At 34.9% G+C, this 26,899-nt stretch overlaps 2 protein-coding genes and 1 pseudogene across 4 annotated transcripts in view; 2 read left to right on the top strand and 1 right to left on the bottom strand.

The window, feature by feature from the left end:
* The first annotated feature begins 5,378 nt into the window (after positions 1–5,378).
* The window catches only part of LOC132183852 (putative disease resistance RPP13-like protein 1), a 45,763-nt gene continuing 24,242 nt past the window's right edge, over positions 5,379–26,899 (top strand). The window contains exons 1-2 of one of the 2 annotated variants that reach the window (XM_088518260.1): positions 5,379–9,696; positions 9,815–10,003. In XM_088518260.1, coding sequence (XP_088374386.1) covers positions 5,462–9,688 — 4,227 coding nt within the window. In that variant the 5' untranslated portion in view covers positions 5,379–5,461 and the 3' untranslated portion in view covers positions 9,689–9,696; positions 9,815–10,003. Of the gene's footprint in view, positions 9,697–9,809; positions 10,004–26,899 lie in introns of both variants that reach the window. The other variant, XM_088518259.1, reaches the window with a different exon arrangement.
* Positions 13,681–21,464, bottom strand: LOC132183854 (LEAF RUST 10 DISEASE-RESISTANCE LOCUS RECEPTOR-LIKE PROTEIN KINASE-like 1.2). 2 transcript variants are annotated; one of them, XM_088518663.1, is made up of 5 exons: positions 20,728–21,464; positions 16,377–17,128; positions 15,374–15,406; positions 15,000–15,263; positions 13,681–14,783 (listed from the first exon to the last, which is right to left on the bottom strand). In XM_088518663.1, exons 1-5 carry the CDS (start codon positions 21,462–21,464, stop codon positions 13,858–13,860), a joined length of 2,712 nt encoding a protein of 903 aa, XP_088374789.1. In that variant the 3' UTR covers positions 13,681–13,857. The 2 variants fall into 2 exon arrangements, with proteins under 2 accessions (XP_088374789.1, XP_059453293.2); XM_059597310.2 differs by lacking the exon at positions 16,377–17,128 and having other exon boundaries at positions 20,639–21,464.
* Positions 25,989–26,879, top strand: LOC148584443 (uncharacterized; annotated as a pseudogene).

Genomic DNA, 26,899 nt, shown 5'->3' with positions numbered 1-26,899 from the left:
TTTCATACTATTCCTGTAACATTTATATTCATAGTTTTTTGTAGGTTTATTCTGTAAATCTTTGTGTTCATTTTGTTTTGCCTCAGTGTGGTTCCATTTCTGTTAGTATATATGGAGCATTTTTTTTGTAAGAATTATGTGTACGTTCCCCCTGACCTCTATTTTTTTCTATCACGTTCACGTCCATGATCACCGTTTCCTTTATTACCATAAAATGAGGTTTCATTTGCTTCAGGAAATGGTGTAGAATCCGTTGGACGAGATTGATGATTTTTCATTAAAAGCTCATTGTTTCGCTCAGCCACTAGAAGACAAGATATTAATTTAGAATATCTTGTGAAATTACACTTTCAATACCGCTGCTGCAGGAGCACATTCGAGGCAAGAAATGTGGTATATGTTTTTTCTAACATATCTACATCAGTGACTTTTTCTCTACACAATTTTAATTGTGAGCTGATTTTAAAGAGTGCAAAGTTTTAGTCACTGACACTCTTTAAATCGTGCAACCTCAGGTATATCCAATCATAACGAACTTTTAGGATGATAACTTTCTTCTGGTGCTCGTATTTCTCCTTTAAATTATTCCACAAGGTCAAGAGATTCTTTACCGTAAGGTACTCAGTTTTTAATTCTTCATGCATATGGTGGTGAAGAAAAATCATTGCTTTAGCGCGATCCTGCTTGGATGCTTAATTATCTTTCTTAATAGTATTTCCAAGATTCATAGCTTCAAGATGGATCTTAGCATCAATGATCCAAAATAAGTAATTATTGCCAGAAACGTCAAGAGCGACAAACTCAAGTTTTGTAAGATTTGACATTATGTCACGGATAGCTTTTGATGTTAAAGATCAAAAGAACACAACAATTGGCTAGAGCTTCGTGCTGATAACGTAGTTTAAAATCAAAGAAAATAACAAGACAAGATAAAAATATTGCAATATGTGAAACTAGTTATTCAAGAACTATGTATAATTCTTCTCTATTATTATCTTTTATGTACTACTCAGTACTCCCTTTTATAAACATGGAATTATAATGGGAGGTTAATGAATATGAAAAGGTAGTATATGAATCAAAAGGTTACATCAATGTATTACATGAATGTTATAGCAATTCTAAAAGATGACATAAATGTGTAGAATTCCAAGAGATGGAACTAAATGGTCATCCACCAAATACATGAATGCATTCATAACATATTAAATATATTAGTAAATAAACACGTTTATTTAATATGAATCAAAGTATTTTATAAATTAATTGGAGTTTAGGGCACTAATTTTACATTTTCTCTCTTTACAAACCACTCAAACCATGGCTCCAAACCTATTTGGGTCTAACCCATCTCCTCCTCCTCCTCCTCTTCTTCTTCTTCAAATTAATTGGAGTTTAGGGCACTAATTTTACATTTTCTCTCTTTTAAACCTTAAGAAAGTACAACATACACTATTTCATTTGAAATTGAGAGGAACTGGTAGGTCAAAATTGAGGGGCAAAATTGTTCAAAAAAAGTGAAATTTCAATTTTGTCCCTCAATTTTTAACCAACGGGTTCCTCTTCATTTCAACCTATTCGTCTACTATTTCATACAATTTAATGACTTCACTAATTATAGGGTAGGTGATATTGTACCTGTTTTTTTGTTTTTTTTTTTTTTACTTAGGTTTCAATTTGTATCACAAATGATACCTATGTTATTGACAAAAATGAGATTAGTACTTGAGTCTATATTTCATCAAAAAACTAACAGGTTGGCATGTGTTCTAATAAAAACATGCCACGTGTCCCAACAAAATTTTTTTAAAAAGAAAAATAAATAATTAAAAAAAATTAAAACTTAATATATATATATAGGTGGCCAGTTACCCCTATTTTGGCTATTAAGGATGGCTCAGCCACCCCCAAGGCCGGAATGGAGTAGCCGAACCACCCCAAGGCCTTTAGGGATGGTTTCGGCCACCCCATGCGACCGGTCTATTGGTGGCCAAACCACCCCATGGCTTATGGACGGTGGCCGAAGTACCACCCCAAGAGTCTGCAGGGGGTGGCTGGCCATCCCCATATATATATATATATATATATATATATATATATATATATATTAAGTTTTAGTTTTTTTTTTAATTATTAGTATTATTATTATTATTGTTATTAATTATTTTAATTTTTGTTAGGACATGTGGCATGTTTTTGTTAGAACATGGGGAAAACTGTTAGTTTTTTTGACGGAATATAGACAAAGGTACTAATCCATTTTTTATCGATAAGATAGGTACCATTTGTGATACAAATTGAAACTTTAGTAGAAAAAATAAAATTATTAAAACCCAGGCACTAATAAGGTATTTAACCTTTTTTATTTTTATTTTTATTTTTATTTTTAATTTTTTTATTATTTTTTTTAAGCAGGTGATAATGTAGTTGTTATTATAAGTAGCCAATGTTAAAAGGTTACTTGACTTAAAGGTAATAATTTTTTTTTTTTTGAATAACAAGTGTTTCTTAATTTTTTTTTTTTTTTTTTTTTTGGTTTAAGTGCCCTTTTGGTACTTGGGTTTTAGCGACTTTAGTTTTTCCTACTTAGGTTTCATTTTGTATCTAGATGATACTTGTCATATAGGTAAATACAGAGATAGTACCTCCGTTTATATTCGTTCATAAAAATAACGAATCACCATGTCAACCAGTCAAAATATGCCACGTGTTCTATGTCCCAATAAAAAATTAAAAAAATGAAGAAAAAATAAAAAATAATTTAAAAAAAAATGAAATTGAGGGGTGGCTCGAGTATAAGGGTGGCAAGGGGGTGGCCAAAACTACCCCAGACTGATCATAAAGGGTGGCCGAACCACCCCATGTCCGTTGGAGGGACGACCCTCAAATTCGAAAAAAAGGTAGCTAAAACAACAACGAAAGAACTTGGGGGTGGCTGACCTTTTGGCATGGGGGTGGTTTTGGCCACCCTTGCGGCTAGTCTGGGACTGGTTCGACCAGCCTTATGACCCTTGGGGGTGATTTGGCTATCCCTAATGGCCAAAAAGAAAAAGAAAGTATTTTGGGTTTAGCCCCTTGGGAATTGTTCGGCTACCCCCCGAAGGCCATGGGCTGAGAGTGGTTTCGGCCACCCCCTTTTTGGTATTTGGGGGTGAGTCCAACCACCCCCAAGGCCCTTGGAGGTGGTTCGGCCACCCATTAATTAATTTATTATTATTATTATTATTATTATTATTATATGTTTTATTTTTTTTAATTTTTTAATATTTTATTGGGACATAGGACACATGGTAAGTTTTGAGTGCTTTGATGTAGTGATTTGTTAGTTTTTATGGATGAAATATAGACGGAGGTACTATTTCTGTATTTACCAATTAATACGACATGTATCATTTATGATAAAAATGAAACTTATGTGAAAAAAAATAAAGTTGTTAAAACCCATGTATCAAAATGGCAGTTAACCCTAGTTTTTTTAATAGCATTAATAAAAAAAAAAAAAAAATGTGCTCCTTAATTTTAACGAATATATTAAAACGATTTATACAAACTCGTCTATAAAAAATGTATTTCCATCAACATTTTAGCAGTTGCTCTTAATTTATGGTTTGGTGGGCAACTACTAACGACTATGTACATTGGCATAGTGACTAGTCTTCTGTACGAGATTTTATTTATTTATAATTTTTAGCCAGTACAAGACAACATAGCTATCAAACAGGATCACAACTCAAAATAATCGAAGTGGGCCTTTTCGGCTGCACATGGAAATAGAGCTAAGGAGGAAATTTAGTGAAATGCAGTAAGAGTGAGTTTTAGCGACGACATAATATGTTATAATATGAAACATAATAAGTGCAGATGTTTACATTTCTGTAAACTTTTTTTATTTTTTGCCTTTCTTTAGTGAGTACCTTAACTTATATGCTTTTTTATGCGCCTTTCAAGTGATACTTATGTGGCATCGGGTGCCCTCCACTAGGAAAAAGAAAATGCGGAAATTGTTGAAGTAGGCGTAAAGAAACCAAAAGATGTTGTGAAGACAGTCTCTGCTCTTTGTATTTCTTTGATTATAAAAGCATATATGCTGCATGCTACAACCACTGAATTGGAAGCCATTATCTAATGAATTAAAGTAGTACAATCTTTAATAAAATTCAATTTGTCTAAAGCTCTCGTTAGATTCTTTTTCCTTTGTCTTGCTCTCTCTGACGCCGGGAGATAAAAGAGGGTTTGGCAAGGTCTGATTACTATGTGAAAAACTGTAAACAGATAAATATCACAATTTTATGCGGAATTAACTGATATTTATCAAAGCAAACAATTACCAAAATATAAACAATCACACACAAAGATTTTGGTGACGAAGAGGAAATCTTTTAGAAAACGTTCTAAAAATAAAACCTCTCCGGGGCAGCCAAACCCAGGAAATTACTATCAAAAGATTATCCAGAGATTACAGACACTAGGAACACTTACAACCCTTTGCAAGACTTTGACTCTGTAAGATCGACAAGCCTCCAACTTGTCTCCTCGCTTATAATCTTCTTCAACGTGATTCTCCTTTATCGGACCCTTCCGATAGACTTCAATTAAGCAAACAATCAAAACTAACAAAAGTCCTCTAAGAGGAATCAATTTGGCTCACAACAAAATAATCACTCAAGCACAGCCTCACACAAACTCTCTGGGGTGAAAATTCGTGCCTCTCTTCTATAATAATGTATATATATCAGTACATCAAACCTTAGACCTGGGCCCACTAAAAACATGTTTTTGGGCATAATAGGTACGGAGTGTCTGGACAGGTCAATGGGCTGTCCGGACACGGCCTTGCGGAGCAAAAATAAGATTTCTGGAATTGCGGTCCAGACACGGGGAAGGCCTGTCCGGACCCGGCCTGTCCAGTCTTGATCAACAGCTCCGATTGTTAGGCGTTTGCGGTCCGATTGAGCTGAAATTTTGCAGTGACGTTTATAACACATGAATTTACATTATGAACGGTGGGGATTGGATTCTGAGCAGTGTTTCAGCCTGTAAACAATAGCTTCTGCATTTTAAAACTAAATTAAGCCAGTTCAAACACTATGCAAATCAAGTAGAATTTAGCTAATGAGATATATACGTTCTTAAGTACTATATATACAGCTGTTCACTAATACGCTTTTATGCACGTTAATCACATAAACACAACCAACTAAAACATTTTTCAGTTTTTATTGCAATTAATTATAGTGTAGTGGGTCAACCAATCACGACAGAAGATAAGCATGAACCTGAGAACCAAAAGCAGCAAATGGCACCACAAACGTCCCATCTTCTTTTTCCGGTTTGAAGTTCTTGCAATTTGTAACTTTTGAGACTCCTTAAGCTTTCACTGAAGAAACCAATTACTTCTGCGTTTCAGACCTTCTGTATCGTTCCATCCTTTCTTGATTCATTCTTTTCCACATAGAAAACCATGCCAGTTGTAGAGCTTTTCATTGGTGCGTTCCTCCAAGTGCTGCTTGACCGAATGGCGTCTCAGGAGTTGCTAAACTTTGCACGCCGAGAAGGACTTGGAAAAAAGCTGGACAAATGGAGGAAAACGTTGCCACTAATTCAGAATGTGCTTAATGATGCAGAGGAGAAGAGGCATACTAACGAGGGGGTGAAACAGTGGGTGGATGATCTTAGAGACTTGGCTTACGATTTAGAAGACATTCTTGATGATTTTGCCACGGAAGCTTTGGTACGCAAATTGAGGGGAGAAAATAAGGTACGCAATCTCATGCCTGCTTGTTGTACTGGTTTGACTCCACGTGCTCTTAAGATCAAAATTAGGCTGGAGTCTAAGATTACTGAAATTACCGATCAATTCAACGATCTCATGATGAAAAGAAGTGAATTGAGATTGGTAGAAACTGTTGAGGGGTGGTCATCTGGGAAAACTAGGACACTGGCGCCAACATCTGTCATGAATGAATCTCGTGTTTATGGGAGGGACAAAGATAAAGAGGCTTTACTTAAATTGTTGCGGAGTGAAAAATGTATGGATGCTCAAGTCTCTGTGATTCCTATACTTGGTATGGGGGGTATAGGAAAGACAACTCTAGCCCAATTTTTATTCAATGATGAAGAAGTGCAAAAAAATTTTGATCTAAAAGCTTGGGCTTACGTTTCTGAAGATTTTGATGTTGTTAAAGTCACAAAAACAATTTTGAAAAATGTCGACCCTGAAAGTTGCATTGACAATGATGATCTGAATTTGTTGCAACTCAAACTCAAGGAGAAATTGAAAGGTAAGAAGTTTCTAGTAGTTCTGGATGACCTTTGGAATGAGAAATACAGTGATTGGACTATCTTACATGCTCCTTTTCAAGCAGGGGCTCCAGGAAGTAAAATTATCATCACAACTCGAAGTAAGAGAGTTTCATCAATGGCGGGTACTGTTCCAGCTCACAATTTGCAACTGTTATCAAATGATTTTTGTTTGTCGTTATTTACCCAACACGCATTGGAGGCAATCGATTTCAGTGCACATCCAAACCTTCAAGATATCGGTGAGGAAATCGTAATTAAAATGTGTAAAGGATTGCCTTTAGCGGCAAAAATCCTCGGAGGCCTCCTACGCGGTAAACGAGACCGTGATGAATGGGAAAATATATTGAAGAGAAACATATGGAATATACCAGAAGCAAAAAATGAAATTATTCCAGTTCTTATGTTGAGCTACAATGATCTCCCTTCACATATAAAGCAGTGCTTTGCATATTGTTCAATACTTCCTAAGGGCTACGAATTTGGGGAGGAGGAGCTTGTTCTGTTGTGGATGGCAGAAGGTCTAATTCAAGAAAGAGAAGGGGATAAGCAAATGAAATCTTTGGGTAGCGAGTATTTTCAATATTTGTTGTCAAGGTCCCTTTTTCAAAAATCAAGGGATACATCGCGATTTATGATGCATGATCTTATCAACGATTTCGCTAAATTGGTTGCGGGAGATACATGCTTTAGAATGGAGGATCAAATTGGGGGTAGTAATGGAAGGAGACCTCCTAAAAAGGCTCGCCACTCTTCTTACTTGTGCGACAAATATGACAGAACTAAAAAGTTTGAGGATTTTTTTGAACTCACATGTCTACGTACCTTCCTGCCTCTTAGGCTTCCAAGTCTTGGAAGTCCTGAGCAATCGTATTTGACTTATAATATCCCTTCTCAATTGTTTTTGAAATTACGATATTTGAGGGTGTTCTCTTTGAATGGATATCACATACAAGAGCTACCAGATTCAGTTGGTGATTTGAAACATCTACGGTACCTTAACCTTTCTTATACTGGAATTAGAAGTCTGCCTAAATCAACAAGCACTCTCTGTAACTTACAAACACTGATATTGGAGGGATGCTCTTATCTAAAGGAATTGCCTTCAAAGTTAGGGAACCTGGTCAACTTGCGCCACCTCAACATTCTCAATGCAAATGAGCTGAAAGGAATGCCTCCTCAAATAGGTAAATTAACTTGTTTACAAACATTGTCTAATCTAATTGTGGAAAAAGGCAATTGCTTTGCATTAAAAGAGCTAGGTTCTTTGTTGCATCTACAAGGAACGCTCATCATCTCACGATTGGAAAATGCCATTGAACTTGGGGATGCAAGCAATGCTAAGTTAATTGAAAAGCTCAGTCTTACTGAGTTGTTCCTGGAATGGAGTGTCAATGTGGATGATTCACAAGACAGAACAAGTGAGTTAGAGGTACTTAACATGCTACATCCAAACGAGGATTTGAAAAAGTTCACTATCAAGTGCTATGGTGGTTCCAAATTTCCGACTTGGTTAACATGTAATTCTTTTCATATGGTGCTCCTAAGGATTGAAAACTGTAAAAAGTGCACATCATTGCCACCGGTCGGCCAACTACCATCGCTCAAACACCTTTTCATCGAGGGCATGACTAGTGTGAAGAATGTAGGTGCTGAGTTTTCTGGAGGTAGTTGCTCACAACCTTTCAAATCCTTGGAAACTTTGTGTTTTAAGGATATGGAAGAATGGGAGAGCTGGAGCCCTAATGGAGAGTTCCCAAACCTGGTAGAGCTTTCTATTAAAAATTGTCGTAAGCTGTTGGGGAAGTTACCTAACCACCTTCCTTTATTAAAAAAGGTTTTGGTAGAAGAATGTGAAAGATTGGTGGTTTCAATTTCAAGTTTTCCTGAACTCTGCGAACTGCAAATTGAGGGATCGACAGGGGTTGTGTGCAAAAGTAAGGTGGACTTCAACTCACTAAACTCCAAGTCTCTTTCAAAAATTTCAGAATTCACATGTCCAATAGAAGGGTTCATTTTTGATGTAAAAGATTTAGCGATTGAAAATTGTGAAGAACTAAGGTCTTTGTGGTCAAATCATGTGGGATTACTACAAACCCTCTCCTGTCTTCATGCTTTGAGGGTTACTGAATGTCCAAAACTAATTGCTTTGGTGGCAGAAGAAGGAAATGAGCAGCCACAACCGAATTTGCCATCCACATGCAATGGCATGGAATATTTACCCAAGGCAATGGTGTACAACAACAAATGTCTTGAGCGTATTTATATTCATGGATGTGATTTACTAACGCACATTGCAATAGGCCAGCTACCTCCAACTCTAAAGTGGCTAATTATAAATGATTGCAAGAATATGTTGATTTTGCTTTACGAGGATGATACCAACAGTTGCAGTAGCAACACATCTCTTCTTCAGTGCTTGAGCATTCAGGATTGTCCATCCCTCAAATCCTTAACATCAAGCGGAGAATTACATGCAACACTTAAACTCCTCTGTATTATTAATTGTCAAGAGCTGGAGTCAATAGCAAAAAGTTTCCATGAAAACTCGTCTCTTGAGAAGATTGTTATTAGGGGTTGTAAAAACCTTAAATCTTTACCCATGGGCATGGACACCCTCACCAGTCTAAGTCAAATATATATCCAAAAATGTCCAACCCTTGTTTCCTTCCGAGACGAAGGGTTGTTGCTCCCTGTCAACCTTGAATATTTGTTGATTTTTGATTGTGAGAAAATGCAGGCCCTACCCAACTATATACACAACATCACCTCTCTTCAAGAATTGAATATTTGGCGATGTCCAATGGTATCCTTTCCAGAAGAAGGTTTTCCCATCAACCTAAGATTTCTTCAAATTTGGGATGGCAACATCACTGAGTCCTTGCTTAACTGGGGGTTGCACAAGCTTACGTCTCTTAGACATCTTGAAATTAGAGGTGGATGTCCGCATTTGGTGTCCTTTCCAGAAATGATGCTGCCTGCGTCTCTAACCAGCCTCTTCATCAGAGACATCCCGAATTTGAAATACTTATCTTCAAATGGCTTTCGATACGTCTCCTCTCTTAAAACATTGAGAATTGGTTGGTGCAAAAAGCTGAAGTCCTTTCCAGATGATGGTCTGCCTCCCTCGCTCTTGCATCTTTCCATCATATGCTGTGACAACTTTACGTCCTTTCCAAAGGATGGCCTGCCTCCTTCACTCCATCGACTTGATATTGCAAACTGTCCCCGGTTAGAAGAAGACTGCAAGAAAGTTTTAAAGATAGCCCTCATCCCGTGCATTCAAATTGATGGTAGGTCCATCTATGACCCAGAGGAGGAGAATCATCCCCTGGATCAAAACAAACTACATGATTTGTTTTGGTCGGAATGGAAGCCTTACGTATAAATCCAAAGGTCAGTTTATTGCCATGTTAGCTCTTTTTTATTATTTTTATTATTTTTATATATATATTTTTTTATTAGGACTGTTATTTGATTTCTAATGCATTTAGGCTCACCATCCCCAGAACAGGAGGCTCCTTTGATTGTCTTCTGAAGCTTGGCGTTGGAAAGACCATCTTGTTGCTGTTCTTGTTGGTTTGGTGAAGGTGCGACTATTCTTGTTGGAGTCAACGACAGCAGAGAGCTTTCGACCATTGAGTTTTTCATTATTAATTGCCATGTTGCTGATCATTCCGGATTTGCGAATCATTACAAAAAGGTATGTATCTGGATGTTTTCTTCTTTGTATTGTTTCCTCCTCAATCAAAGAATATATTAATGGAAACAATAATGGTAAACATTTTTCTAGTGAACTAAGATTGGTGAAATTGTTTTTGATGCGCTGGTTACAGCACTGCCATTGTCTGAGAGAGGTGAAGAGGCGCAACTTAAAAGGATTGCAGAACTGCATGTATGGAGTCCACTGGCTGACCGCACTCAAACTCAAGATTCTTTACAATTTTTTGTGTGAATTAATTTTGCAGGCTGAGAATCTGATTTTGTGCAGCTGCTGGGACATTCCTGTTAAGGTATTGTGTTAGTCTACTTTGTATGTTGGCTTCTGGCTTTGTTTCTGAGCTATGGTCGTTCTCTGGGGGTGTATAATCTGGTTGATGTGGATTGTTTTTTATGGTGGTGGGGTTTTGCTGGCATGTTTTCTGGTTAAATGATGAGGGTCTTTTGCTCTGTTTCTCTCTGTTCTGAGTAGAAAAATTGAGTTGCTACTAATTTTTGGTGTAAAGTTGAATTGTTGTTTGTTTCCTGGTGTGTATAGCGTGGTTAGTTATGGTTCTAATTTGGTCAGGTTGTAATTGCTAGAGGGACCATTGTATTCTTTCTTTCATTCATCACCAAAAAAAAAAAAAAAAAAAAAAAAAAAAACACTCTTATCTTTGTGCAATTTGGATTCATTAGTTTGCTGAATTATGCATTATTATAGGAAATCCTTTTTTGGGCTACTGATTTATGGTGCTTGATGCTTTATAGTTCAGTTAGCTTTGTGATGTAATTTGTTTTTAAGTGAAGAGCTTAGCATAACTGAGTCATAGAGTTGAAACAGGTAAGCTGTTAGGAACAAATGATTGCTTTTGGAAACAGGTATGCTCACTCTCTCTCACTCATCGTAATCAAGAGTTGATGAAACAAAGGAGGATGAAAAGAATGGTGGGTGTAGGAGATTATATGGTTGTCATTTGGAGTATGAAGGCAGCAACATAGGTCTTGTTGGTGTGAGGTGCCCAACGATATTCTGCAGAGAGAGATAGAGAGAGAGAGAGAGAGAGAGAGAGAGAGAATGATTTTCTTTGAAATTATGACGTGGGGTTGATAGTGTGTTTAGATAATTGTATGCAAAAGTGATCACTTCATTCATGAAAAGCAAAAACTGTTTTTTACCAAAAGCAATCCCCATTTTTTTTTTTTCTAAAAAAAAAAAAAAAAAAAAATCTGATGTTACGGTGGCTGCTATTCATCTATAGTAAACACCCAACTCATCATTTGAGACCTCTTCATTCACAATCTAAATAAATTATAATTACAGAATTCAGTGAGATGAACCTCAATAAATTAATTTAGTTACAGTGTGTAGCAGAAAAGCAGATAAAGCAAACAAACCAATCTGCAGCCACAGCTTTGTCAAAGTTGTTTTCTCTATTGATTGCACATTTTATGTTGTAGGTTGTTCTTCCGCTGGAGAATCGACAGCCACTTCTTCAGTTTCTCGCAATGGTTTAGGGTATTTTGTTCTTTCTAGTGCTTCTTCTGCTTGTTATTTAACTTTTCAGAACCATTTTTACAGTGTCATTTTTTCTGGCCCGCGTCACTTGACAAAAACTCTGTCCCTTTGTTGAATTTGTCACCAGTGAAGCATTTGTGGAAGTAGCAAGTAAATAACCCTCTTCGGGCGTCAACAAGCTCCTTCATTAGATGGCCTACACTATAAAGTGTTGCAGTAACACCCACAACAGCTACTATACTTTCATTTGAAAGGGTTCCATGCCATATGCCATGAAGCTACACCATCAGGCACTTGTGAAAGGCCTGCTGCAATATTTGATTAGATAATCTGGATTGGCTTTGCTTTTCCTGTTTTCTCACCAGTGACGGGATCAAGGGGTTCCTGATACCAAATTGCAGAAATGCTACTGCGTATGGATTTATCATTCCAACCTTGATGTGTTGACCTCATATTGATATATCATACGATCCACTTGCACCGATTGAATATGTTAGCTTTATTTTGATTGGCTTGATTTGTTGCCCAAAATGTCATGCATAAGATGTTCTTTGTGCAATGCAGGTGACATGTTAGAAACTGGTTTTTGTTGAAGAGTCACAGAGAAGCTCATTGACATTCTCGATTGTAGACCGTCCGAACGAGCCAATACATGAAGTCTCACAGAGAGCCTCATTGGCTATCTCGTCTTCAACATGTTTCAATGAGCTAAACTGAACGTGTTATTGAAGGTCTCGTCTACAGCTGCATCTGCACCCTGTCCGGACGAGATAGTTCAAGAAGCCTCACTGTGCCTCATCTGTAGTAAATCCTTGGGTCTTTTATATTGAACTTCTGTAAATGTCTTATGGACGAATTCCTAGGGTGAAATTAGCTATCCTAAGAGAGCTACAGAGATGTAGAGCTTGAGCTTTTTCTCTCTCTTAAAGTTATAGGTTGTGTCTTCATCCACAAATCCAAAACAACCGAAGCCTATCGAAGTTTTGATAAAGGAGATTACATAGAAGAAACGGACAAGTGAGTCACTTATCTAGTACACGAGATTGTCAAGTACAAAGGTTTTGTATGCTTTGACATTGTGTAAATTTTTGTTTTTCTATAGTGAAGTGACTTCCTGGGTTTAACTGTCCTGGAGAGGTTTTACTTTTAGAGAATTCTCTAAAAAGGTTTCCTCTTCGTAACCAAATATCTGTCTCTTTGATTTACAGCTTTTATATATTTAGTGAATGGTTGCATGCTTAATATTTTTAAATTTAGTATATTGTTGATAAACACCCATTTAACCTCCATTCTAGGTGTAAAATGGAGTTTATTAGGTTTTTCAAAGTAGTTTACAGGATCATAGTAGATATAAAATGTATTCTTACTCCTATGATCTCTATGTAATGCTTGGACTAAACCATTTCTTTAATTCATAGTTATTGCATTGAGAGCTCAACAACTCGCAAATAGTGCCCATGTTGCATTTCTCATTGCTTCATACAGCTGCCAAGAGTTAAACAATTACTAATAAACAAAATTTTGAGCGTCAAATATTATTACAAGTCCTACGGTTAAGAATTCTCACTTTAATTACCACATGATTTTTTTAAAAAAATTACCTAAAAGTAAGAAGCCCCACCATTAAAGAAGTCTTAAGGTGTTTCTTTATAAGTGTGACAACTACTTTGAAAACAATTATACAAAAACAGGAAAATAGCTCACTGTTTTTGTTCTTGAAAGCAATTTTGGAACATGGAAACAAAAAACGATTTGCCAAACGAGCCCTATTTCCATCTCTACTCAATGTAGTGCACCACATAGGGGAAGACTAGGATCAAACTCTAGGCTCCCACAAAAGTGGCGGCGTGGGGCATAGGACTAGGGCTTTGACCCTAGCCCATTTGCACTCGTGCCCTTTTGGGTCTCTTGGTTTTACTCGAGCCGAACTCCCTATCTCTTCTCTTATGTGTCTTACATAAGGCCAAATTCCTTTGATAAGGAAAAATCTCGTCATTATCTTTGTAATTGACAATTCTACATTTACATACAACAGACTTTGCTGTTTATAATGCCTTGGGTATTCTGGTTTATTGAATTGAAAACCAAGGACCCTTCTGTTATTCAAATTCTTTCATATCCAACGGTTATGTGCAACTGAAATAACAGACTGAAGAAATATGTAATTTGAACTTTTATTTAATGAAAAGGAGGATAAATCAATCAAAAAAAGTAAACTGAACAAGACATGTACCTAAGTGAACCCATACCAGCTCTGACATGATATGTACAACTCGTATTCTCACTCAAACTAAGGATGTTTAGTAGTTTTGGCATATGATGAAAAAGGATGACGACTTTTAACTACTGCTAGTTGATGTTGTAGAAGTGCTGATCCAATTTAGAGCAGAATCAGGAGAAAGTGGCAGTGAATCTCTCTTCAACAATCCAACATCATCTGCTGCTTTGCCCATCTCCTCTGCCTCATCTTTACTGTAATCCTTATTTTGTATATCCTGTAGTGCTTCCAGCACTTCCCCCATCGATGGTCTCACGTCTTTATCATATTGCAGACACTGAAATGCCAACTCCGCCACTGCAGTAATCATTCTCTGCACCCTGTAGTCTGATTGAAATCCAAGAGATTTGTCTACAAGCTCATGCAATGTGTGGTTTTGAATCTTGTTGATAGCCATGGTGGACAAATTGATTTCATGTCGATGCCTTGTGATGTCAACAGCAGGCATGGATGATATAAGCTCGATCAAGACTACCCCGAAGCTAAAGACATCGCTCTTGCCATTAAGCTGGTAGCATTCGTGATACTCTGGGTCGACGTAACCAGGAGTCCCTTGTGGAGCAGTTGAAACATGGGAGACGTCGGTTGGAAAAAGGCGAGACAGTCCAAAATCTGCGACTTTCACACAAAAATTGTTGTCAAGAAGAATATTGTTTGTTTTCACATCACGGTGGATGATATCAGAAGCATGGAGATATGTCAAAGCACTTGCAGTCTCTAAGGCAATCTTCATTCGAGTTGGCCATCGCAGTGCACCAGGTTTTGCTTTTTCACCATGAAGATGATCAGCAATGGTGCCATTAGGAATGTATTCATAAACAAGCACGAGTTCGCGGCTGTGACGGGAGGTGCACCCATAAAGTTGGACGAGATTTTGGTGGTGTAAGCGAGTAAGGATCGCAATTTCATTCATGAATTGCTCAACTCTCCTGCAGTTGTTTTCATATAAGCGCTTGACTGCAACTTCACGCCCATCTCGAAGTTTGCCTGCTCAACAAGAGAAAATGACTTCATTATTTTCTATCTTTCCCACGTGCAACTCTCCTTTTCCAAACTATTCAAATGCCTTCCATTATAAAACATTTTCAAACAAAAAACTATAGACATACATAATTAAATTAATTTTGAAAACTTTTAAACAAGTGGTTCACTGACATATATAGTAGAAAGTGTGGGTATCTGTGTTTGTGTGCTTGCTTTTACCATAGTATACGGTGCCAAAGCCTCCCTCTCCAAGTTCTTTGGAGGAATCAAAATTTTTAGTGGCTTCTTCAAGTTCAGTGTAGTTGAAGAGAGGAGCTCCAAAGTAGTTACTAATTCCCATTTCACGATCTGTCATAGAAGAAGGATAAGAAGAGATGCTTCGGGAGACATAGGATGAGGGACCGTATTTCTTCTTGTTGCGGCGTTGATAGAAAAAGAAAATGACCAACATTATAGCCACGGTTCCAGTAGCAGCGCCAACACCTGGGTATAAGGGATAGAGGCAACAAGTTCAAATTAATAGTCCCAATTCAGAAATGTTGTAAAACATTGCACAGAAAAGGGCAAAGAGTATGAAAATAGATAAATTTTACCTACAACAAGCTTCCGTTTCCAATTCCATTTTTCTGTAACAATAAGCAATGAAAGAAATGAAGTGTCAGAACACTAATATCATCAATATAAATATAACAAGCTCGTATAGATTTTACTATAGCCAAAACCTGCCCATATGCTTTTCCTAATAAACTGCTTAATTCAGAAGTTTCAAATGTAACATGTGCTAATAAACTTACAGGAAAAGAAAAGAAGCTTGATGGCAAGAAGGAAGATAAATTGTTAAGGTTATTGAATATAGTACAGTGGCATTAAGTATAAGACAGGTAGCATAGATTTTTATATTCCGAAGGAAATGCAAAACATGAACATGAAAAGTTTCATAAGATTCATTTGGGATAAATGTTATTCGGCTCATTGTTTGCAAGTTTTAATTATTGGTTGTTGGCTTCAGGTGAGAAAAAATCCCAAGTCATACGAGTTTTTGTTTCAAACATTAGCTATGCAACAGAAAGAACATTGGACGAATTACGTCTGTAGGTAAACAGAAACGAGCCCACAAAGAAAAAGAAGTGATTCTTGTTTGGTCGTAGACTTAATGCTGGAAATAGTCTTCCAAGGTGATAACTTTTCTTTCCGGAGAATTGACTTAATTGGCACCCATTGACTTGACTGAAAGCTGATGAGACTTAAACTAAAAATAAATTCTAGAAGACCAAGAAAAAAAAAAAACAACAGAGAAAAATACAGAACACCAGAATCAATGACAAAGCGAAACCAGTCGGTCATTCAAAAATTCAGATCTCAAAGAACTAATCCAAGAAACAATTCATGTATAATTCATTGAAACCTAATAAGGGCCAAAACGATCTAACGGTTGCCCAATTAAAAACTGCTAAGATTGAACTTTCTTTATATCATCAAAAAGACACAGAAAATTGTGCCCACTATAGTTTGGCTGCAAATTATTCCTACACTGAAGAAGAAGGAAAATTTGAAGAAAATATCAAATGATGATAAGGAAATTTCCTACAGAATTACCATCATCGCAGGTTTTGTGATGAGCCCGGTCTTGGCAAAAACAAACAAATTCTCTATTATCGAATCCACAGCGTCCACCACTTTTCTCACAACTGCTGCAGTTAGGTGCAGTCCAATTTAACAAGAAACCCATCTTCAAAATTTCAGTAAAATTCATTTGCGACAAGCTTGTCAAGTTGACACCAAAAAGCATATCCACTGGCACATCAACCAAAGACTGGCACCTTTTTTCCCACGGATAGTTAACCTCCCATACTTTCTCATGGAAAACAGCTAAAGAATGAAGGGTCGTACCATTGCTAGCACAGTCTAACCCATATGTGCGGTATTGAGGCAGTGAAGTGCAGTTGTAGAAGATGGAGAAATCACTACGATACAAACTAAGATTAAATGGGGTTCGATCAAGGCTAACGTTATGCAAAGGAGTAGGGCATGCGTCCCAATAGGCGGCGGCATTGGCCACGAGAAGTGAATGGTTGGAGTAAAAGATATCTTTAATGATATATTCATCATTGGAAATTTTGAGAACTGGGTTTTGCTCGTTGCAGGTAATACCAAATCTGGGGTAGCCACAGAAAGATTCCTGTTCATCAAGTATCCAAAAGGGGTAGCTTATGTTTGGGCCATTTCCACAATCATGAGGCGCGCAGTCTTGGAACTTTTGGTTAACGGATAGAGCGCGGTTGGCTAAGTTGGTGAAGATGATGAACAAAATGCATATATGGGAGGTGAAGAAGTTTTGGGTGTCCATGGGGAGAAGGGAAGGAAGAAGCAGGGGAAGCCAACAAAGGTGTTAAAGTGGGAGGAAAATTTCGAAGTAGTTGGTATAATACAACATACTTTTACTTGTGTTTTGTTTTTGGTTTGTTATTGGTTTGGAGTTTGACAAAGAAGGGAAAGACAAAAAAAAGGTTCAAGCAACCACAAAAGATTTGTTTCTTTGGTTTATATTAAATGAGAACAATTTTAGGGTATTATTTGGCCAAGAAGTCGTATATAATCTTTTGAATATTTGGGTCAATTTCTTATCAGTCGGGCCAGAAGAAACCTCCATCTTAATAAGTTGTAATTTTCTATCTATGTTGACAGTTTGGGAATCCAGGTCAAAGACTCAGAATGAAAATTAGACAACAAAAAATTGGCCAAACAACTCAAGACACATCATCCCTTGTAACGATGACATAATCATGATATAATATAGTTGACATTAATGGCGTTTTCGCACTCTCGCTTTAAACAAAATCATAAAAAAAATGTATTATTTAAGAATGTGTTTTTAAAAATCCGAAATAGAGCTGTAATATCATCAAACATGTGCTCTAAAGTTGGCAAAGATGTCATCAAAAGTGGGCAATGGGTGAATAAGACGTAATGGAATCCCTTAAAGTAAAAGACCCACACCTAGTACCAAACACATGAATTAGATGGGCAACTTTTAGGCATTATTAGCATGGGCCAAACAGAGTCTTAAGATTTGCAAAAAATCATTTCAATAATGGAGAATTATCTATGTGTTGACACAATATATTTTTCATGTGATTGGTTATATATTATTGAAACAAAAATAAACTAAAATATAAGGAAAAAACAATTATAAATCTAAGAAAGTATTGAGGGGATGAGATTTGACGAGGGTTTTGGTTGGTTGAAGAGAAGGCGGCCGGGAAAAAAAGAGATCATTCATTATTATTTTTGTAAGTTCACTATATCTATGGGAGTGGTTGACCAACTTAAGAAGATGTTTTCATATGATAGATTCAACAAAATTGTATGAAATTTGTATATCCGTCTAAATTAGGTTTTTATCTAATTTGAATTAAGTCCTTGGGTTTCTAATTTCAAGAATATGACCATTAGGTTTTGTCTAAATTTTAAATAGGCCCTTTTGTCACTTTCTGCCAAATTGAATGGTTTCTCATATGTCATGTGTGTCTCAATTGACATATCATCATTCATATTATCACTTAATATCAATGCCTTATCATTAAGAGTCAAGTCATCCATAAAAAAAAGAAGAAGACCTAACTCTAAAAGCAAGAACCATATGATCTTCTAGATTTTAAGCATTAGAGGAAAAACCGTTAACTGTAATGTTGTGATGGATCATGGCGTGTCAAGTGAGACACACATGACAAATGAAAAACCGTTACTTTTAACAGCAAAGTGACAGAGTGATCAATTTAAAATTTGGTCAAAACCTAATGACGAAAACCCAAGAACTAAATTCAAATCCGATAAAAACTTAAGAGTTAAATATGATTAAACCCGAAACTATATGTAAAAATAAGGTTTGCAGGCATAATCAGCATCACCAAATTTTACATGCTTAAAAAAAAAAAAAAATGATATTTTAAAATACTATGCAATCTTCACCAAGCCAGTACGGCCAATTAGGTCATGATGAACTCACTGTCTAAAATGTCTAACAAGTAATTCAAACACAGAAAACTCTAGGCCTAATTTAATAAGGTGCAGACAAATATGATCTGCAGGGCAATCTATAGTAAATAACCAAATAATCAATCAAGTTTTGTTAGGGAAACATAATTCAAAAGTCCAGAATGCCCCTATATATAATTAACAATTCCGCCTATGAAATCAAAATGCTTAAAAATATAGAAAATGATGAAAAATAGTGAATCCCATAATTAGTTAAAATAATTAGACGGAATAAAGAGATATTTTTCTAAAGCTCAGAAATTTCCTTGCAACTACAACGTGTCTAGATAGCATGCATGCTTCTCACAACATGCTCCTAATGAAGACCTAAAAAACGTGCGTGCGTGTTCTGATTCAAATTTGCTACTTCTTAAAGAAAACCCTAACACTTTATATAACAAATTTTATTTATTTATTTATTTAGAAAAGACAGAGGGAACGATAATAGCAGCTATTTATACTTTAGTTGTGACCATAATAACACGACGGAGCGTTTAACTAACCACATAAAAATTGTCTTAAGACCACTCAACCACCAAGGTTCATGTAAGAAAGAATAGAAAATGTAAACTGACTTGTATGGGACATGTTTTCACACGTAATGGTTCGGTTGGACACACTCAATTAATAAACAGCGCTAGGTGTGAATAATGAATATCCCTTGGAGCGTGACTTTCTCTGTTTTGACTGTTGACAAGTTAAGTTGACAAGTTAAGAGGTATTACGTGCAGCTATGTAAGGCTGCAAGAGATTGGATGATCGTGACCAGACAGCTATATAGTATGACCCAGTCAATTGGGTGTATTTTTATGGTTGGATGATTCATATGTACGTTAAATAAGGTATTCTTTTCGTATTTTTGACTTTGTTTTTAATATATCAATACATTATGGTAAAAAAGTCTACCCATGCCTTTTTGGAACTGATTTGAACTCTTTTCTTCCTTCATCCTGATCTAATGGTTGCCAAGTAAAGAGAGAAAAACAGTCCATAATTGATAGAATAAAATTTGGGTTGGTGTTTTGCACAGCCTAAGGAGTGATGACAACATGATTGCGCTAGAGTGTTCAAATTTCTCCCAAAAACTTGCAAGTTTTGGTAGTGAAATGCCTCTTTCCCCAAAAACTTTCCCCCTTTCAATTAAAAAAAAAAAAAACTGCAACTTGCAAGTGAACACATGAAACTCAAAGGGTAGGTAAGAGAAACAGAAGCAGCAACTCTATGGAGTTAGTGACTAGAGAAATGCCTCTTTCCAATTTTACTAACGTCACAATTTGGCGGAATTGACATGTTTCATCCACTACTGAGGTTTTTTTCTTTCTTTCTAATTAAGAGTGAGTGAAGATAGATGTAGAATGCAAAAAGATGCATTTTTCTAGTGATTAAGTGCCTTCAATTTTCAAGCATGAAACTCTAAGAACACTGTTTTTTTATAGGGGGTATTATCGATAAAATTGACCAGGAAAAAAAAAACACTCGAGCACTTTGATTGATTCATCAGAAATTAGGTGAAAAGGGAATAAACTGGGCAAGTCGTGTCAAATTTTTCCGATGGGTGATTCAGTCTTAGCTGTATTTTTGAAGTGTTGTATTGGTGTGACTAGTAGAAACACAAGGATAAAGAGCCTTTGGGGTACCAAATTGACCAACAGACCATAAATATGGCTGCTATGGATTGTTAATTAACTGTTCCGGCTGCTAACTTAAAAAGATGTTGATTATACCAGTTTGTGGGTTATAGCTAATTAAGAGCAAGAACAATACCCCGCAAAAAGCCTAATCCAAGAAAGTGAAAAGTGAGAAGAGAAGAGAGCATAGCATACCTTTCGTTTGAATCGGACATGTATTATTAGATTGCCGTTGGTCACCGCAATAGCAGACAAACTGCTCGGTGGAGTTAGAACCGCATACCCCAGCTGTTGCCTCACACGGGCTACAGTCAATCAGCAATGAATTGCTGTAATATTCCACCTCAAAACCTTTATCCATTGCTTGACGAACTGCCCGGGCTCCATCCTGAGGGTCTTGAAGAAGAGCAATAGCACTACTCTGGAGAATCGGAACCGTGATATTGATGTCGCAATTGCTTTGAAGTCGTTCATGGAATTGGACGCTCAACGGGGATTGGTCTACCAAGTAATAAGAATTATTTTCCCCATCGGAACCAACTCCTTCGCTGCAATTAAATCTATTTGGGCCTGGTATGTTGACTTGGAGAGCATGGCAGCCGTAGAATATAGTTAAGTTTTGATTGGTTGAAGCGTCATCAAACAAAGTGTAATCCAAGGTGGTCTTTAACAGCTCTGGAGGTGGAGGACAAGGACCATCCCAGCTGATGTTCGACCTTGCAATGGTAAAGGTTCGAGAAGATATGTTTAGAACGTCGAAGTCTATTCCTTCAATTTCGAAAACCGGGTATTCACTGTCGCACCTGAGGTAGTACCCTGGATGACCGCAATAATGAGGTCGGGTACCTCCCCAGAAAGGGAACGGAATATTGTTGAGGCCTCCACAGTTATAGGGACGGTTGCAAACCACAAAAGGAGGATCATCTTCCTGGCAGTAAGATGGCGGTAGTATGCTTAAGAAGAAGGAGAGGAACAGCTGAATGATGATGATGATGGAAGAAAGAGAGAGATGGAAATCCATTGTTTAGAAGATCAAGTGATGAGAGATGGGTTTGGAGGCAATATTGTATAATATATGTTGAATGGTGTGAGAGATCAGAGATGGGCGGGTTTTGTCATGTGGACCATTAGTTTTAACTTTGACTGAGAAAGGTATGATTGTTAAATTAATTAATTTGTTAGAATTCTCGTATCAGAAAGAGACGACGAGACGCGGCTATTGACTTTCCAACAATTTCCTCTTGAGAAAGTTCGGTTGAAGCCAAGTTGGCGGGCGATAGATCATAGACGTCTTTAGAAGATCGATGGCGAATGTGAGGTTACGAAAGCACCATACAATTTCCTTTTCTATATATATATATATTTAGGGCCGGGTATCAGTTGGTTAGGACCGGTTAATGGGCCTATCGGTCGATTAACCAATAAGCTATCAGTTAACCAAATCCTAACCGATTACCGACCAATAAAAAGTGTTAATCGAAATTATCGGTCATATCAGTAATCGGTTAACTGGTCGGTTAAATCGGTTTGGGCTTTTGTAAGTTTTTACTGATTGCAAATTTGGCCAAAAATTAATTATTTTGGAAGTCCAAATATGTTTTGTTGGGCTAAAGCTTAAAATAGTTTATTAAAAATTAGTTATTTTAGAGTATATTTTTTGCTAAAATACCTTATTGAAGCTTTTTTTTTTTTTTTTTTTTTTTTATATTGATCAACTACAATAATAAATATAAAATTTAAAAAAATTTAAAATTAAAATAGCTTATCGGTCATATCGATCCTATCGATTTTTCAATAAAAAATTTTTAACCGACCAATAAGCTTATCGGTATAAAATTTTTAACTGATTACCGACCGATAACTATCGGTTACGATTAATATTGGTTCGGTTAAAATTGATAATCGGTCGGTAATCGATAATCAGTTAATTTGGCAACCCGTGTATATATTCCAATACACAAATAAAGGACAGAAATTTCGCTGTTCAACTTTTTCTTTTCTATTGCTTTCTTTCCACATTTCAGATATCGATGGATAAGCCTAGCGGAGCAAAAGACTAAAAACCCTTTTGCAAATCATTTCTGCACAATTATTTTTATTCTCCAACAAAATTGCACCGACTAGCCTAACTAAAAGAAATCAAACTATTTATAATATAAATATATATGCAGGATCTGTGTCCAGTCTCCATCATTAGAATTGTTGAGAGTTACATCTACTTCATCGAAATCCCCTCTAATCATATATATATATATATATATATATAAGCCGAGTTTTAATGTAAAAAGTGTTTAGAATTGCAACACGTGTTCTCTTAACTTCATATCCCACGTCTCTCTCTCCTTCTATCTCCACTTAAATGTCTTAAATCTCTATTTCCACTTAAATGTTTTTTTTTTTTTTTTTTTTTTTTTTTTTTTTTCTCTCTCTCTACCATAACCGGATGCATGCTTTTTTTTTTTTTTTTTTGGCATAGTTTTATATCTGAATCGATTTTTTTTTCTTTAATTAATTGTGCTAACTCTCACTCTCTCATAATTTATGTTTCAACTGTTTTTTTATTTTTTCCTCTCCCATGCATAACCCAATGCACTACGTTCCTTGCAACATTCAAAACTCTTCTTGTTCTTTTTTCTGCATGCCTCCTACATTTTTTTATAAATTACAACATCCAAAATCCCAGATCACTCTCTCATCGTGTTTGTCTTTTATTGCCTTTCAACATCTAAATCTCTCCACTTCAGGTTAGTGTGTTTTTGTTTTGACTTCTATTTTGTAATTGAGTATTACAAGTATTCAATAATAGCACAACCCTTTGCAAAAAAATTGTGATTGTTTATTTACTGTATTTGCATGTTCATTTTTTTTTTCTCAGTCTGTATGTGTGTATGTTTTTTCTTTAATAAAAATTGTAATTTCAGACTTAAAATAATTTTTTAATATATTTTATTGTGCTAATGCAGGGTTATATTGTGTTTTTGTATTGTTAATGTATTGTTAGTCTAGATTAACGATTTAACTGTATTTTTTTTTGTCAATTTTGTCTTTTAGTGCCTTGCCACACCCAAAACTCATTTTACTAAGTGAACAATCTCACTCTCTCAATTTTGTTACCATTCTTCAGGTTAGTGTGTTTTTGTTTGACTTTTAGTTTGTTATTGAGTATTATTTGTATTTAAGTATCAACCTTAATATTGTGTTTTTGTATTGTTAATGTATTGTTAATCTGGATTAACAATTTAACTGGATTAACGATTTACAGGTGATTGCTTTTGCGTTCTTTGAAAATAATTTGCAATAGGTGTTGAGATATTTTCATTATTTTTCTTAAGTTTTTAATTAGTTTGTTTACTTTGTTTTGTAGCATTAATTTCTTTATGTTGTGAGTATACAATTTTCTCCATACATTTTGTATGTATTATATTGCACTATGTTGATTATACCCTTTAGTTAAAATAATATTATATATTTTAGTTAAATTAGTTTGTTATTGAGTATTATTTGTATTTAAGAATCAATATTTCTTAAGAGCCGTTGTTGTTTTTAAATACAGTAATAAATTTTTTTTAAAATCACGAATTTTATTTATAAGGTTTCTTTACTTTATTTTGTATCATTACTTTATTAAACGATTTGCAGGTTCATAATTAAAATTGCATTTTCAGAATTAAGATAATATATTTTTAAAATATATTATTGTCCTGATAGAACATTATAATGTGTTTTTATTTGAGTTTTGTGTTTTATATTGTTAAACTAGATTACCAATTTTACGAAAAAATTTACAGACTCTTTTTTATGTTCAGATATCAATATATAGATATGAAATGCATGTTTTTTTGTGTTACTTTGATAAAAATAGCTCAACCCTCTTTTTTTTTTTTAAAAAAAAAAAAAAATACAATAAATACAAAAACAAAACAAAACAAAAAAAAATGTAATTGTTTTTGTGAACTTTATAAATGAAGTGTTATATAATTATACTTTTTAGTTGAAATATTGAATTAAATGATACGATTTAGAAATTTATTTTTAAAATAAATCAATCGTTCAATTTTATTTTTTATTTAAAAAACATAAACAAAGTAGATGTTTTGTCTCCCATTGATATATCTTAAGTTTTATTGTTAACATACAATATATCAACCTTTTTTAACAGCCAATAAACTGTTGTTGTTTTTAAAGACAACAATTAAAAAAATTAAAACTCTTAATTTTATTTATATAGTTTCTTTACTTTATTTTGTATTATTAATTTATTTACTTTATTTTGTATCATTTTTTTTTTCAGTGTATATTTGTGTATGTTCAATTTAGAATTACGATAATAATTTTATTTTATTTATTTATTTTTTTTTTTATGATTCGGTACTAACACTATTTTGTTTTTGTTATGTTTTTTTTTTTTTTTTCTTCAATCAGTACTCTTTTTGTATGATTTAGATAAAAATTGCAACTTCCTAAGTAATACTCTGTTTCTATTTTCATTATTCTTCTTACATTTTTTTTAATACATCATCTTTTTTCATTATTCTTTTTTTGTAGTGATATGTTTTGTCTCGCATGGATATATCTTAAGCTTTATTTTAAAAAGACAATATATCAACCTTTTTTAACGGCTGATAAAATGTTGTTGTTTTTACATACAACAATAAAAAATTTAAAATTAAAAATCTAAAATTTTATTTATATAGTTTCTTTACTTTGTATTGTAAAGTTAATTTATTAAAGGAATTGCATATATATATATGTTCAATTTCTTCTTCTTTTTTTTCTTTTAGTCTGTATGTGCGTTCTTTTTCTTTTTTTTTTTTTTTTTTCAATTAGTATTCTGTTTGTATGTTTTTTCTTTGATAAAATTTGCAACTTCATAAATAATAATTTCTTTCTATATATTTTTCATTCTTCTTCTGAAATTTTTTATTTTTTGTTTTTGTAACATTAATTTCTTAATTTTCCTAATTTTGTTTTCCAGGTATCATTTATAAATTTTAAAACATTAGTTTGGTAGGAATTATAAAACATTACTCAAAACATGAATATACCACCAATCAACACGACTATCATTTATAACATAAATTACAGTAACTATTTACAATATGCATTATAATATTATGTAAATTGTCTCTGAAATTAATGTCTGTAACTATTGAATAAAGGTGATTGCTTTTGCGTTCTTTGGATATAATTTGCAATAGGTGTTGAGGTATTTTCATTATTTTTCTTAAGTTTTTCATTAGTTTGTTTACTTTGTTTTGTAGCATTAAGTTCTTTATGTTGTGAGTATACAATTTTCTCCATACATTTTGTATGTATTATATTGCATTATGTTGATTATACTCTTTAGTTAAAATAATATTATATATTTTAGTTAAATTTGATGTACTAAATGATAGGATTTATAGATTCGTCATTAATTTTTTTTCCTCGCAATTATGCAATAGGAAAATAGCAACAAAATGGAAAATACTAGCTTTCACAACATCGAAGGCGGATGATTATGAATGCATAAAAATATGAAAAGCTTAGAACAACATTAAATTTAATGCAACATTTCTTTCTTTCTTTACTTCTATTTCATACAGGGAAATTTGTTGAACCTTGAAATTTTGGTGAACCATCATGTGTATGTGAATATTGTGGTACGATAGTATGGTATGAAGAAAGAACAACAAAATTTAGGAAGCCTCCTAATCCTAAATTTTCTCTATGTTGTATGGAAGGTCAAGTTAAGTTGCCTTTGCTTAAGAAACCACTTATTATTCTTGAAGACTTGCTAAATCCTGCTGGTGGACAGCGTTCAAAAAACTTTAAAGCACAAATAAAAAGTTATAATTCTATGTTTGCTATGACATCAATGGGTAGGAATGTGGATAATAGTATTAACGATGGAAGATGTTATATTTTTCGCCTTAATGGTCAAAACCACCACATAATTGGATCATTACTCCCACGTGACGGCTTGAACCCGCGTTTTGCGCAGTTATATTTTTACGACACTGAAAATGAAGTTCCAAATAGAATGAATTCCTTGAATCGCTCTGACAATAACCTTGACCAATATATTGTTGATGTCCTGGTCCAAATGCTAGATGAATCAAATGTATTGGTGAAGATCTTTCATATGACTAGAGATCGTTTTAAAGAAGATAATGTCCACCACTTAAGATTACGTATTATTGAATCACGATCAACCGATGGAAGAGAGCACAATCTTCCCACATGTTCTGAAACTGCTGCAATTATCGTCGGTGACATTGGTGTTGAGAACGCACACCGTGATGTTATTGTGGATTACAGAGGATCAACGAGTTGCATCCGTCGTAAATGGCATTGCAGTATCCTCTTCTATTTCCATATGGAGAGGATGAATTTAGGCTTGGCATTTTACATAGAAGTGTTAATGGAACTAGACATAACACAAACAGTTATGTAACAATGAGAGAGTATACTATG

This window comes from Corylus avellana, chromosome 7 (genome assembly GCF_965113065.1).
Source record: "Corylus avellana chromosome 7, dhCorAvel1.hap1.2, whole genome shotgun sequence".
Taxonomy (NCBI): domain Eukaryota; kingdom Viridiplantae; phylum Streptophyta; class Magnoliopsida; order Fagales; family Betulaceae; genus Corylus; species Corylus avellana.
Note: the sequence above shows the minus strand (reverse complement) of the source record. Positions and strands in the feature narration are given on the sequence as shown.